Source organism: Athalia rosae, chromosome 1, assembly GCF_917208135.1.
Source record: "Athalia rosae chromosome 1, iyAthRosa1.1, whole genome shotgun sequence".
NCBI lineage: Eukaryota > Metazoa > Arthropoda > Insecta > Hymenoptera > Athaliidae > Athalia > Athalia rosae.
Window position 1 is genome coordinate 4,242,746 of NC_064026.1, and position 15,111 is coordinate 4,257,856.

At 44.1% G+C, this 15,111-nt stretch overlaps 2 protein-coding genes across 3 annotated transcripts in view; one reads left to right on the forward strand and one right to left on the reverse strand.

The window, feature by feature from the left end:
- Positions 1–15,111, forward strand: part of LOC105692966 (3-phosphoinositide-dependent protein kinase 1) — a 315,671-nt gene that overhangs the window by 232,824 nt on the left and 67,736 nt on the right. The gene's annotated exons all lie outside the window — the stretch shown is intronic.
- On the reverse strand, positions 4,376–10,741 carry LOC125502260. Its single transcript, XM_048660376.1, has 2 exons — positions 10,061–10,741; positions 4,376–5,028 (listed from the first exon to the last, which is right to left on the reverse strand). The coding sequence occupies exons 1-2, from the start codon at positions 10,205–10,207 to the stop codon at positions 4,870–4,872; spliced, it is 306 nt and encodes a 101-aa protein (XP_048516333.1). The 5' UTR covers positions 10,208–10,741; the 3' UTR covers positions 4,376–4,869.

Here is a 15,111-nt window from a genome sequence, read left to right on the forward strand (position 1 = left end):
CACGCGACGATTCTTCTTGGTACGCGGTTCGAAGTTTGCTGCTGCAGTGGAAAACATAATACTTATACGTATATGTGGTATACGGTATACGATCCGGAGACAAAGCAAGCTGGTGAATCGGCGTTGTGGAACATTCCGCAAACTCTGATCTCTCTCCTCGACCATAGTGAAAAACAATAATATCCCTGGGGTCAATCCGCCGACAGAAGCGATAACAACTCGCGGAAATACATTGCTGCAATTCACTTGCTCACACTCCTCGCAAATATACAAGTACGACTCCCGATCGTTCGGCTAATAATATTCGAACATTGAAAACTACGCAATATTTTCAAGGTGGAACAAGGGTCTACTAATTTTCAGTCAAAGCACACGCGTTCTTGTCGCGGTATTTGATTTTTTCATGTTTTTTTTTCTTTTCATTTCCTCCTTCATTACACACAATTATCGTCCGCTCGCGAAAGATATATTCCTATGCTACAGCTGCAGCGAACTCGCGCGCCGTTTGCTCTTCTTGATAGCTCCGCTCGGTGCAAAATCTCTTTGGCTCGGAGATTTCTTGCCTGCTCTTTTCGCTCGAGTCTCTTTAGCCATTTGCCGCCATTTGCCGTCGCCTCCTCTAAGAGGCATTAATCCGATTTGCCGCTAGGTTCAAGTCTCGCGACGCGCCAGCTCGATAACGACGCTGTCTTATGAAGCTTTGCGCCGCGCCTGCAATTACGCGGGTGGTTTCACGTCAAGCTGGCTAAGCACGGGGCCCTCCTTCTCATTCCTTTCCTTTCCTTTCCTTTCCTTTCCTTTCCTTTCCTTTTCCCCTTCTTCCGTACCCCTCCCAGGATTCGACTCCAAGGATGCGGAATCAAACGCAAAAACCTCCCCCTCCCCCTCCCCACCCCGTCATCGTCTTTGCTCTTTTCCATTCCTCCGTCGCTTGATTCGGAGCTTTCTATACCAATTTCGAGAAGGAACTCGGTACGAGGTCGCGCCACTCACTCTCTCCTCCTCCCCCCCCCCCCCCCCCCCCGTGTGACTCCCCCCGCGTTTTTCGGCCGAGAAGCTTTCAGAGTCGTTTTTCACCACTTATTAACCGAATCTGCAATCCTCTTATTCCGTCCATCTTGTTCGCCACCGTGACTTCTTGAAAAGCCGTTATTTTTCCACCTCCCTCTCGCTTTTTTTTTCCCGCACACCTCCCCCTTTTATTCGTTTCTCGATGCGCGCGTATCCCGGATAACTTCTTCTTGGAAGGTATTAGGTATTTTAACGCCGGGACAAGCGATCAGCCCGTTAGCGTAGCGAGCGAACAAAAAAAAAAAAAAGGAGCGAGGGAAAATTAGTAAAATCGTTTCGCTGGCGAAATAACATTCTCGTTTTCCTGCCTTTTCTTCTCTTCTCTTCCCCCTTTCCCGAAAACGTTCTCAAACCTTCCGCTATACGCCTCGGTGAAGACAACCCGGCAACCTTTTTGAGAGTAAAGTATAAATCTTAATCCTCGGGTATTTTACGAGAACGCGTTTCTTGGTTTTCCCGAATAAAACGAGCACAATGAACGAATATATACCAGCTAGCTGACTGCCCATTACCAACTCCTGCAGTTGTGTATAGTTATGTGTATAATACCTAGTACAGAATAAGAGGAAGTTTAATATTTATATTCGACGTTTATTACCGTGAAAAGTGCATGAGTTACGTTGGGATATAACATTATACAAGTTTTCTAGGCTCTGCGCTGCAACAAAAAGTAATAGAAAAAAAAAAATGAATTGTTAATAAAAAAAAAAAAAGGGGGGGTGTGGGGGGTGGGGAGAGGAAAAAATGAAAATAAAATAGGAGCAAAAAATGAAATAATGACGCAAAAAGAATGAAAAAAATGGTAGGCGGACGGTGTAGTTACGAGTAACTATACACCGATATATCATAAAGAAACTAGCGTCTGGTACCCACTGTGTAGCAACGTACAGGCGCCAGAACTCTGGCTTGAATTCAAATAGCCAATATCGAGAAGTCGGGAAATGTTGGCGAACATTTGCGTGTCAGAAGCATAAAGTTAGTCGGCGTGTCGCACCGGCGAGGCATACGGGTGCGGTGGGGGTTCGGATCCCCGTCGCCGTATAGAAAACTCAACCCACCGACGTTGGTTGCCTCGTGCTTTGAGAACGAAAAGTCGTCGTCGGCTACGGCGGGTGGCGGTCGAAGGGTAGAAAATCGAGGGTTACAGGGGAAAAAGGCGGGAAATGGAAGGAGAGAGCAAAAAAATAAATAAATAAATAAATAAATAAATGAATAGCAAAAAGAAGCGAGTACATCGCAGCGGAGAAGATTGCAGCGTGCCGCATGTGCCCGAGCAATAGCTCAACCGCAGGCCACGCCCGTTGCAAGTGACAAAGGTCGGACAAACTTCAACTTTAACTTTGCCTTAAAGTTCAACTTTGCCCTCAACTTCGTACTTATATACTTCTGCGTTGTGTATAGTTTGCCGGTGTTTGTCTCGTTCTCTGCAACACCAGCAGCGGCAGAAGCTCTACGGAAGGAGAATGGAACGACGATACAGTTCTCATATTTCAAACTTCCCTATCGCGGCAAGTACTAGAAAATAGGATTCAGAAGTGAAAAGTAGATCGCTAGACGACTGCGACTACGAGACTACGACTACGAGACTACGACTACGACGCCACAACTGCCGCTATGATACTACGTATAGTATATACAACTTATCTCTGCATCCGCGACGACGTTCAATGCCTCGCCGAGAGTTTCTGAAAAGCATTGGTCTTAGCAAGGCGTGAATCATCCCCGAAGAGAGGAAGGAGACGCTAACTCCTGGAATTAACGATAATCCATTTGTTCCTCGATCATCCCTCTTAACGGACTCGATTCACCCCCCCCCCCACCCCCCACCGTTCTATCCAATAATTTCAAGATATGAACTCGAGTTATATATACGTTCGCGTTAAAATCTCCCCGCGAACGATGAGAAAAACGAAAGAAAGAAAGAAAGAGAAAGGGAAACGCTAGCCGCAGATTATTTGGAACCCTCGAAATCCAGCGATAAAACATTATTGCTTGAAAATAAAGTTAAACATGACATTTCAAATAAAAAATGCCGTATATTCCGGAATCTAAGAAACGTGACTTCCGGGACCTTATTCGGTTTCATCCCCGTGATCTCCGTGTTATGGCGAAGCAAGAGAGTTAAGGAAGTTCGACAAAACGGGGATCAAAGAGCTGTTTAAAAACCAAGGGTCTAACTAGATTGAAAAATTCCCTCTTTTCCATGATCTTCGCCACGATGCTTCGATTAAAGGAGACGTGAAAATTCGGCAACGCACATCACGTCCTCCGTGCACCGACGACGGTCCGAGACCCACTAAATAACTCCTGCGTGCGTAATATCTCTGCCTACTTCAGTCGCGTATTTTTCTTCAACTATAACTAAAACGTAGCGGTACAAAAGTACGTATCATCTCATAACAACTGGCTACGCGTTGCACTACGCGTCGCAAACACGAGGAACCTTTCGTGCATGATACTGCGACTTTTGTACGACTATTGCGCACTCGATCAACAAGCAGAATTTACGAATAATATCTCCCCCTTTTTTTTTTTAGCCTCGCGAGATGCGGCGTTAGGTGTATAGAATTGACGGCCACGTGTCCGCTACTTCGACTTGAGTATTTCGTGCATATCTCAACATAAATATACCTGAGTAGGAGTGTTCCAGTTATTAACGGACCCTAGGCTTCATTTTTGACTCCGCATCGGAGTATCGCGTACTATATCGTCCACTTACGCACACCGAAGAGATATCCGACGTTCTACGAACCCACGAACACCAACGGCACCGGCTGCTCCGACACCCGTGTTGTCTCTCCTCTCGAATGAAAATAGATTGATTGGTTTCCCGGGAATTTTCTCGACGAGTACCGTGCGCCCGGTTGACCGATGCAATGTGCCAGTTACCCACGTGTCATGGCGTATACCCTATAACCCAATTTACAATTCCCACACATTTCAGTGTTTCGCTCGTGGATGCAGCGATTGCGTCAATTCAGTCAACGCCAGGACCGGTAAACCACCACCCAGCTTTGCAACTTGGCGCGGAAAAATTTGCTATTCCATTTCTTGGTTTCGACGATGATCTGCTCGATGCAGCGGGGATCACGCGCAATTTCCTTATTCCTTGAACACCGTCGCGTCGATTCGATTGTATAGGAGAACGTTGCGAGTGTGGGTGGGTGGCGATAGTGTCCAGTGCAGGTGCGGATGACACCGACATATTGCACTACGCTGGACATGCAAATATTCGGATCACGTGTTGCGAAGCGAACACGATGTGTAACGAGGGTATATTTATGGATGGGGGGGTGGGGGGGAGGGGGGGAGGGGAAATGTTGGAGTAAAGTGTTTTTGCTCCTGGAACAGTGGAAATTATTAAACTCGTTAATTTGTCGGATGAATGCGAGTTTCTTGCCTACGTTTACAACCTGCAGCCAACTAGCTCTACTAGACTCGCGGACTGGGAATTAGCGATATTTTTTACTATCGCTAGACTTTATATACGCCACATTATCCGCAGCCGCTCGGCCCGCTGGAATGTTAATCCGGAAGCCGAAGGAAGTCAAGGCAACCCTCGAGCGGCAGGTGGTACTATACGGGATAAACAAATACACTCACTTTTCCCTGTCATCGGAAAGTAGAATATATACCGTTGCACTTTTTTTTTATCACATTTTATTCATCAATACTCTGTACTCATTTTTCGTACGTCAGATACAACAGCGAATACACCTGCAGGAGTTGAAAATCTGATCGGCGTTGTTATTGTGCAACGTGCGAATGATGTAACTGATAATGTACTCTACGGTTAATTTAAATCCGGTATAATCGTGGTGTCATGCGACATTGTAGGTCGTACTTTTCTTCGGTTTGTCTGTATCGCCTCGACGCCTTGGGAGACGTTGGAAGACGAAGAGCCTCCGCGTTATGCCGGTATAGGTGCGGTGTACGTGCATACCGAGTATCGTGTACCTGTGTCGGAAAACAAATGGCAGTTGTAAATCAGCGGCAAGTGACAAGCTGCACACGTAATAACCAGCAACATCAGCATCAGCATCAGCATCAGCATCGTCTAGGAGCGTATAATGCAAACTATATGCCATCCAATACAGACGTAAAGAGTCTAGCTTGCAGTACATGAACACCACCGACCGACGTGTGTGAGACGGACGATGATTACGTTATATAAATAGGTCATGTGTCGTAGTCTCCGTCTTTCGAGGTTCAAAACTCGACAGCCTTGCTAAAGCCAGACCGAGGAGCTGCTACGACCGATTACGTTACGTCACGAATTCGCCCCGCATGGCCACGGGTATCGCGTCAATTTTCGAACAGTGCAATTTCTCGACGCGTCCGTCGTTCGTCGAGAGGGACGACGTTATCGGGGGTAATGGAGAACGAAAAATTTGATCAATCGTTCCAGCGGTGCGATTCTTTCATTTTTCCTTCGGTGGAATGATATACGTATGTACAGTGTAACACCTATGTATAGGTAGGTATGTGGATATCGTGAACGAGCAGCTCGGTGCATTATGAGAAAAGTCGATGTATATGGAAACGTGGAGGTGCGGGTCATACACAGTAGCCGGTAGCGGTAGATATCGGCTAGTGTATAGCGAGAGGAGAAATTACAAAGTCAGATATACCTATGGTGGCGCACCGGAGGAGTTTGCACCGCGCTGCAGTCTCGTGGGTAATCGAGGTCCGCGTTGGACGAGAAATTCAATATTCCCGCGAAAGAGATTTGTAATCCCGAACTGTGCGCAACGGTAACTATACTTCTAGACCATATGTATCCCAGATATCTCCGAAGGATACAAGGTATATATGTATACATATATATATATACAACAGAGATCCCGGATGTACACCATAGAAACAGAAAAACCGAAAAACAAGTATACGGTATAATACATCTAATACCGAGTAACCCAATATTGCGACAACGGAATAAAATCATTATCCATAGAATATCCAGGAACTAATCTCTGTTCCTAGATTTGCAGTCGTATATACGTTCGTGAACACGTACAAACGTGTGCATTATAGAGAGATAGAAGAGAAAAAAAAAAAAAAAAACATTTGTAACCGACGACAAAGACCGCTCCAAGATTTCTCCAATCAACGGCTCCACTCCGCGGGGGAAAACTGGATTGGATTGATCTTTCTAGCGGTTATCTAGATCCAAAGTTCCGTGTACTCAAGGTACACGTGTATCCATCTCGTCTTTCTCCTTCCCCCATCTTCACCCCTTCTCCCCTGCCCCCCCTACCTCGCATCTCTCAAATTCGTTCGGAGATAGCAAATACGAAACTGTCCTCATTTTGATTCCGATATCGCGAACCCGTTCGCTGCGAGGGGAACCACCTGTTGCCATTTTTAACCTCATGTACTTCTATATACACACACACACACACACACACACACACACACACGTTCACATAGATGTATGTATAAATATAGACAAATATAAATACCAAGTCTTACGCTTCAAATTTATAGACGGTATCTCATTGTGTATACCACTTATACATCGGTGGCATCATTTAACCGATCAGAAGTTTGTTGACCGCACTTTGTGGCCACCAACCTGTGGTGGTAGTTGATACATGTATAAATGTACGACGTGTATATATATGTACTTTATATATTATGTGCCAAAAATAGCCATTAGGCGACTTACAATTAATGTACAGGTGTTCACTCTGGTACATACGTGTACGTACATCGGTTACATAGTGTCGTGGGTCATTTCATTTAATTTTGTTTCGTTACCTTCCGTTTCATTTTGTCTGTAGTTTAATTTATTTTCACATCCATACGACCGTACGATACGTACATATACGTTTGCAGCATACATCGCATCTTTGTTTTATACGTTGCGATACTGCAGTTTCTCTATACCGGGCAGTTATTACGTAATTCTTCTTCATTTTTTTGGTCGTCTTTTTAATTTTAATTGTTTTTTTTTTTTTTATTTTTCAGTTCAAACCGCTAATATCGGGACAGTTATTCACTACGGGTTTAGTCATCCTGTTTTGGATGGATGTACAGCGAACGCATTGTTGTGACACAACGTGTGACGCGAATTAGAGACGTGAATCACCATCATCCCCTCCCCCTTCATCCCCACATTTTGCGCCGATATAATCCTCCATTCTGTACTCCATCCCAGCAGAGAATTGCAGATACCGAACAGAACGGAATTTGCAAATGATAAGAATGAGAAAAAAAAAAACAAAATTATCGACTCGGGGAATTTTAAGCTTCTATCCACATACATCGATTTATCTCTGAATCACAAATCGTCGCGATCAATAGTGTCAAAAAATAAGTGAATTATGAAGAATCGCTGTGAGGTGTTTTCATTCATTTAATTATATTTTTTTTCTAACTTGCGTGTAATTGGTACTACGATCACTATGAGATAGAAAGTCTGAGGAAGAAACGTAAGATTCTATTGTAAAAGTAATTTGTTCATATCTGTACCCACCGCGGTTATGCAGCAAGAGATAAAGTAAATGGGACATAAAATTTTCGTCGAATAAAACAACCGAATCGGATTCTTCGTGAGGTATATCGAAAGCTTCTTTTTTACATCATTTTATTTTTAATGCGACGAAAGAGATCGTGAGTACCGAATTTTCAAGCATTCCCATAGCCTCGCAACAACTCCGCGTCATATTTTATGTATATTGTACGTAATCACGTGTATTATACGGTGGGTCAGTTTTAGTCGTAATCAAGAAAATCTTACGAGGAGGAATCCGAAGGGGGGAAGGGGGGGTGGCGTGGAAGGGGCTATTTTTATTATACGCAAACTCTGACCGTATATAGAAAGACGTATCAAGACCTTAAGAGAACCTGTTTTTCTCTTTTGTTCCATACGTGGCGGCGACCGTAGGAACGGAATACCTACTTTTTCCCCTAAAAAAAATTAGCAAAACTTACGTAATATTTCGCAATAGTTTATAGCCGTGACATTAGCAGGGAGAGGCAGGTGGAATTAAACCGCACGCGGGACCCCCCGAAGACCCTTGCCGAACGAGGGGACCGCGGAAATAATATTCTAAGAGCTTGAGGTAAAAATGATACTCGTGTGGCGCCTCTCGTAAATCTACACGCATACCTATACATGTATGTACGTATGTATATGCGAAAGGTGGATCTATAAACGGAAAATTTGAGCTACCAAATATGTATAGTAACTAGTCGCGAGCACGACCCGAACTCACTGCGGCTAACAACGTCGGCGTCGTCGCCGTAATATTGCGCAACTTTGCGAAACTGTTTGTTGTTACGACTTCGAGCCTGCGGAGCGTTGGTTATGAGGTAGAAATACACGAATAAAGGTAACCTATAGCCGTACGTAATCGTACAACATACATAACTTTGTCGTCGGCCATTTCCATCTCATTATCAGAGATTACTCCGACCTTGGTAGGAACAAAAAAAAAAAAAAAGGTAGAAAAAGAAGGAAAACAGAAGAGAAAAAAAAAAAAAAATGACGATGATAAAACAAATGGATAAATGATACATTCTTCGTTCCCCGAATGCAATTAACGGTCTATATTTAACCAGATGAACGCGGCCCAAGACCTGCGCTTTTGAAGCTCCTGTACCGAGAAACGAATGGCATTGAATCGAGAAAACTATAAAAGAGGCGATCGCGTCGCATCTAATCAAATGGCGCCTGACATTCATTAATCATTATACGCTAGCCTCTTATATGCGGAAGGCTTCCTATTTTAACGATCGACATCGTTTCGCGTATAAGCGGGCGCCCGATATTATGAGGAATAAAAAAACGAGGAAATTCGTCGTTATTAGTCGATTATCAACACCTTCTGTGAAGAATTTTCTCCTGAGTAGGATGAATACGGTATGCCTAGTTCTTGGCGTTTATACGTTACATTATATTATATCACATTATATTATATACTCGGTCATATTTCATGCTGCGCTTATCTTACGTATGGATCATAATTCCCGCCACTGCGCGCGATGACTTTCAACTTTTTATTACAATCAATATTGTTGTTAAGTTTATTTATAGTTTTTTTCTTCTCGTTGTAACGTAAATATCGTTGCAGTGATAGGTAGAAAAACTCTTCATTTTTTCGCGCCTTTTAGACGGTCAATTATCGATCGTGTGCACGACGACTCGACGTTGCAGAAATCTTTTCTCTCACTTCTCGATTGCCTCGGATTTTTTTCTCATTATTTTCAGTCGACGAAAGATTTTTATTTCCACCCGAAAATTAACAAGGCATCAATAACGGAACATCACGTGGCGGCTGATCGCAAGGAATTAAAAAAAAAAAAAAAAAAAAAAATGGATGAAAAATTAATTTGAGAAAAATTTTTACGTAGCTTCGGTTCTTCCACGTGCGTACATGTATACGCGACTTACGTTCGTTACACGTACGTACGTATATTGTGTACTTTATTACGCGGAGAAAATATTCTACGTATTATAAAACAAACGGTATCGTGCGTCGTACGTGCGTCTTTTCTACGTCAATACACGCGTACGTGGATATATATATCCCATGAATTACATCAGTTTTAATCAATGCCTGTATCTTCGCTTACGATTCTCGTTCTTTTTTGCTTCTTCTTTTTTTCAATTTTAATTCGTCGTTGAATACGTCGGGATTTCAATGAATGCAAAAATGAGGGATAATGTCTACGAGTAACGTACCGAGCGCGACGATTATATTTCGCGTGAAATTTTCGCCGCGTGGGATCAAAAATTATCCTTGACTTTCGACGTGACTCACGATCGGAATCAGCTGATTCGAATCGACCAAATGTCAAAATGAAAATCGCGAATCCATCTATGGTCAGGAGACAGTGACTGTTACGTGGAAAATGGTTCGGCTCTGTGTCAATACCTGTACGGACATGTGGGTCTTGCGTATGTATACGTGTGTTACACGTGTGTGAAATTGGTATGGAGTAAATAAATATATAAGGGTCATATATACTTATATAGACTTACGTGATTGCGAATCGGCAAGTAAGACATGGAAGTAGGCCAGTTACTGGCAGCCCGTCCAGATACAACGCAATAACTCACCAACAACTTTCGACACAGGGACAATTTACGCCGAGCAACAACCACCTCTTTGCTTTGTTCTATAACCATGACTTATTGTTAGTATAAACTCTACCTGCTCTATACACACACACATTCGTATACGGATAGGGATACCGCACACGTGTACGCTTACCAACTTACATGCATAAACTCATATACGTTTCGCATCTTGTTTGGTAGCGAGAGAACGAAACATCGTTCGGCTTTAAGTAAGTTTCGCGAATCAGCGCTAATCGATATGTACTGTGCTTACTTACTTTTTATTGCACGAATTATTACCATTATACTTGTTGTGTTACATCTGCGCGCCGTTGAACCGACGTACGCACACGTCCCGGCTTAATTATCCTCTCGAAAAAGTCTAGTTCCTTTTATTTTTATTCCACGCGATTATTCAACGGTTTTTAAAAATAGCAAGCAATTATAACGTTCGTTCGGTATTTTATTTGACGACTTCGTAATCGCCTACTTTCACTCGCGGATAGAGGAGAGAGAATTTAGTGAAATTATAATCAGCTCTGATGTACGAGAGCGAAAAGTGGAGGGAGAAAATATGGACGAATCGATGCAAGGGATAAGTACACCGCGATATCCGGGAATCGGATTTTCGGACAACGGATAATCATTTATTTTCTCGTCGAATTTTTCCAGAACATCCACGTGGGCATATAGCTATATAAAACTCGGTTCTATCCCTCGCTACTGCATGTATGGCGTCGAAGTAGGCACCTATAGCAACTTATGTAATAGTACAGTCTATATATATATATATACACGTATATACAGGAGAGTATATTGCGCCGCGACCTACTTGTCTAGGCCACTCTGCCTGTATTTCTCGGTGCCTCTATATATGCAGGTAATGTTTTGTACCGCGAAATTCCCCTTTACACGTCATGCAACGCACTCGCGGGTTTCACACCTACACCGTTGAACACGAAATTGCGCGTGTAACAAACAGGACAGCAAATAAACGCGTGTATGGAAGTGCGCTCGAGTATCGTACGCGATGTAAGTCGATGAGGGCGAACTGCGCGTTAAATTTTTTGAATGAAAAAAAAAAAAATTAGGATCGGACGAATGAAAAATAAAGAGCGGTAACGGTTTGCCGTTTACCTAATTTGTATCGCGACAAAATACATTCAGCGGGCTCGAGATAAGAGAGGGAAATTTTACAAATATAGCAGCTATGCGATTCACTGGATATGTTTTCAGGGTTTTCGCACACAGTGAAAGCATCCGATCATTATCTAGTTCAATGTCTCGAATTCGAACGGCGAGTTCTTTGGGAAAAATTAAATCTGCGGAATTTTTTATTTGAGTTTGTTAGCTGCTCTTCTTTTCCGGTTTTGGTCCTAACTTTCAGTCGCTCTCACATTTGGAATTCTAGCGATTTTAAATGTTTGATATATACCGTGTGGATATAGATGAATCGGTAGCTAGAATATCGGATTTACAGTTACGAGAATAGCAATAATCGAGTTTATTTTTAAACATTCGGTTCGAAATGTCCTTGTATAACAGATAAACAAGATGCGCAAAATAACTCGCTTCAAAAGTGGGTTAACCCTTTCTCTCTAGGCGACCTCCCGTACGTTAAAAAGTCCATGTCCTACCGCTATGCTAGTTGATTCGCGAGGCAAAACTTTATGTATCCTACACCACGACCACGAACAGTCCTTGGCTCGTTGGACGAAAGCCACGCGATGGCGATAAAAATTTTTTATTTATTTTTTCCTCTCTCTCTTTTCTTTCACTCCGTAATCATTCCGATCTATCTGCTCGCCACGCTGATCTCGATCAATCCGTTCTGCACCGTTTCAAAATTATCCCTATCAGATGTAGAAAATTCTTTTATTTTCGTCCGTCTAGCAACTCTCGCGTTGTACTACATAGGTCTCGTCGTCTTTCGCTATACCCATACCTACGAGGGGAGGTGTGATAGGTATTTTTGAAGTAACACCGACGCGACGTGCAACCTACGTTGATTTCTCTAAACGAGGGCGACATGTCCGGGAGGCAATTCGGCCACTACGTACAAAGAATTCGACGGTATTTCAGATCTTGATATCGAAAAAGTTGTCTCCGCTACTTAACGCGCGGGTTGATAATACCGTAAACCGCGCGACGAGAAAAAGATGAAGAAAACTAACAAGAACGAGAAGAAAAGGAGAAGAGGAAGTTTGGCCTGCAATACAAGGATGTGAAGTATCGTTCCGCGACTCCCACCAAACGAGGATAACAGTTATTGTAAACATCAATTAAATACAGTTACAGTCTAGAGCTGCGCCGGATTCCTAAGAATCCGGAACGCGCTTATAAAAACTTAGTAAAACGGTTACAGACGTCTTTCTAGGCGACCGACCTGCCAACTCCGCTTTTCTTCTACCGCGGGGTTTGAGCAGCGGTACAGAACCCGAGAAGAGGTAGAGGAAGAATAAAAAAGTAAAACCTCGCAATGGAACCGAGAGAGAGAGGAGAGAGAATGCGAGAATATTCAGAGTGAAAATGAAATAACAAAAATCAAGGAAAGAACGGAGTGAATGAGACGCGACGAAAGCACAAGACGACAACTTCGGGGTTGAAGAGAATTTCACCGGTACCCTCCTCACGGGGAGTTCAGGGGGAGGGAAGGGCTTTTTTTCTATTTCTCTCCTCCCTTCCTTGTTTGACAATTTTGCGCAATGCAGTCGACGGGGATCGTTGGGATTTGTTGTTCGCTAACGTGTAAACGACAACGTAATCGGTGGACGACGACGACGACGACGACGACGACGGCAAGGGAAAAAGGGGGAGGAAGGGAGGGGGGGGGGGGGGTAAAAAGAGAGGTGATAGAGATTGAGAGGAGAAGGGGTTTGTTTGTAAACACGGTGAGAGGAGAGGCAAGAAGGCAACCGAACCTCTCCGTCGCGGAGACAACGACTTTCTCTCCCCCTGGGCGTTATGTAACTCACCGCCGCCGTCTGAACACCACGCGAACTGACCTACTTGACTGTATTGGGTCGCGCTGACTCGGCTGGGCTGTTCGCCGGGTCGGCTGGGTCGGGTTCCTGTCGACGCACAACCATCGCATATGACTCTTTTAAACGTCGGTAGCGTACGGACGTCGACGTCACCCACGTCGTCCGGAACCGGGACCGACGCGATCCGTCGCGATCCGTCGCAATTACGCACCGTTCGCGGTAGAAAACTGATTTTTTTTTTTTTTGCGGAAAAAAAAAGCAGTCATAGGCGAACGAGGGGCCCCCCGGAAGAACGGTAAGTTCGCCGTTGAAATAATTGAACAAAGCCTGGCAAATTTGAACGTGAATCACGAGGTAGAGGAGATTCGAAGCAATTAGCGGAAGTCTTGGGCGGCAATTAAGCCGCGAAAACATGCTCAACTTGAGTCGTTATATCGTAATGGGACCCCCTAACTTTTGAACCTTGTACCCGATCTTGTCATTCCACTTCCCCTGCATTTTCTTTACCCTTCCATTGCCGGCTAAGAGAGACTTTCCCTTAACAGAAACGAAACAATATGAAAGGACTGTTGAAAGCGGTTGAGATTAGCCTACCGTTACTTTCTACCCTTATTCGTTCACGTTGCTTTTCAACCACCCTTGTACTCGCGCGTTAAGAGCAAATTGCGAAAATGGCTAGCGCGCCGAGTGGGACGAAGAGAGGACTTTTAATTAATACGTCTTACTATTCGTAGAGATACGTACACGTGCACGTGTATTTATGTTCGAGGAATTTATTATAATTCCCTCGAGGATTGTACCCGGCTGAAAAGTTGGTCGCCGCACCATTTAATGTTGCAAAATGAAAGATTGGGAGAAGAATAAATTGCCGGTTCTCAGAAGTTGCAGTGCACCTTCTCACCTTCCTTGTTCTTTAATACGGAATGCGCGCACCGTTTCACCAGACCGAGCGGAATCCATGATTCGCTGTGCACACTCTGTTGGCGTTAAAACCGCGTGCGAAAATGCAAAGAATTTTTCATTCGACGAACATTCATATTATTTTTATTATTTTTAACCGATAAATATGCTAATATCGATCGACCATTGTTGAGTCCTAGGAAATGAAATGTGGAACGTTCGCGTTCGCTGCGACCGAGTCGTCGGGGCATTCTTAAAACTTCCAGGAGGCCGAGAACTACGCCTTTACTTCTCCGAGAAGTCTCGCTGCACCTTCAACGCTCGAAAGAAACGTCGCTGCTCATTCGATCCGCGGAGGTGTCTCCGAGAAATCAACGGGTAATAATCCACCCAATAAATATTCATTCATCCGCGTGTCGCACACGGTCAATATGTGGGCATCTGCGACACCTCGGCACTACTATAGGCGATCCACGAGGTAGGGCGAATTATTTGTTCGTCGTACGAAACGAGCGATACGGTTCGACGTGGTACCCTGGACCGGTATACGGTTGCGATCGGACGTCGAGAACAAAACCCATTAATATGTCGCTCGATCGGTATTCTGCGAAACACGTTTTCTGCCCGATATACACAGACCGTTATAAAATAGGCAAGCTGTCACAGCTGTGGTCGCTCAATTATTGCCGTTGTTGCAGTGTAGCGGGAACGGCAGGAGCAACAGCAGCAGCAGCAGCAGCAGCAGAATCTACGTGAAACAGAGCAACATTATAAACGAACGCAGCGGCGTAAGGCTTATCGTTAAAAATAGAAACGGGAGTTTCTTATCAATTTGCAACTCCTCGATCCGCCCCGTCACGTTTTAACATCCCACGCGCGGCGTAAGCCTCGAGCCCACCGATGTTTTTACAGACTTGCACATTACTTCTTTCTGGCCTCTCTTATCCCCTTTTTCCTTTCCTTTTTTCTACTTTACATCCGGTGCACATAAAGTTCGAGACATGTCTCTTAGTTCATTCCACCCGTTCGAATCCTTTCTCATTTTTACCATTCATACGGACCGTTCTTTCTCTCTTGCGTTTATTCTCA

Coding starts and splice junctions, on each gene's coding strand:
- LOC125502260 (XM_048660376.1), bottom strand. CDS start 10,207: ATGGTTATAGAACAAAGCAAAGAGGTGGTTGTTGCTCGGCGTAAATTG. Junction 5,029..10,060: donor ACTTGCCGATTCGCAATCAC/GTAAGTCTATAT, acceptor TTTCCGACACAG/GTACACGATACTCGGTATGC.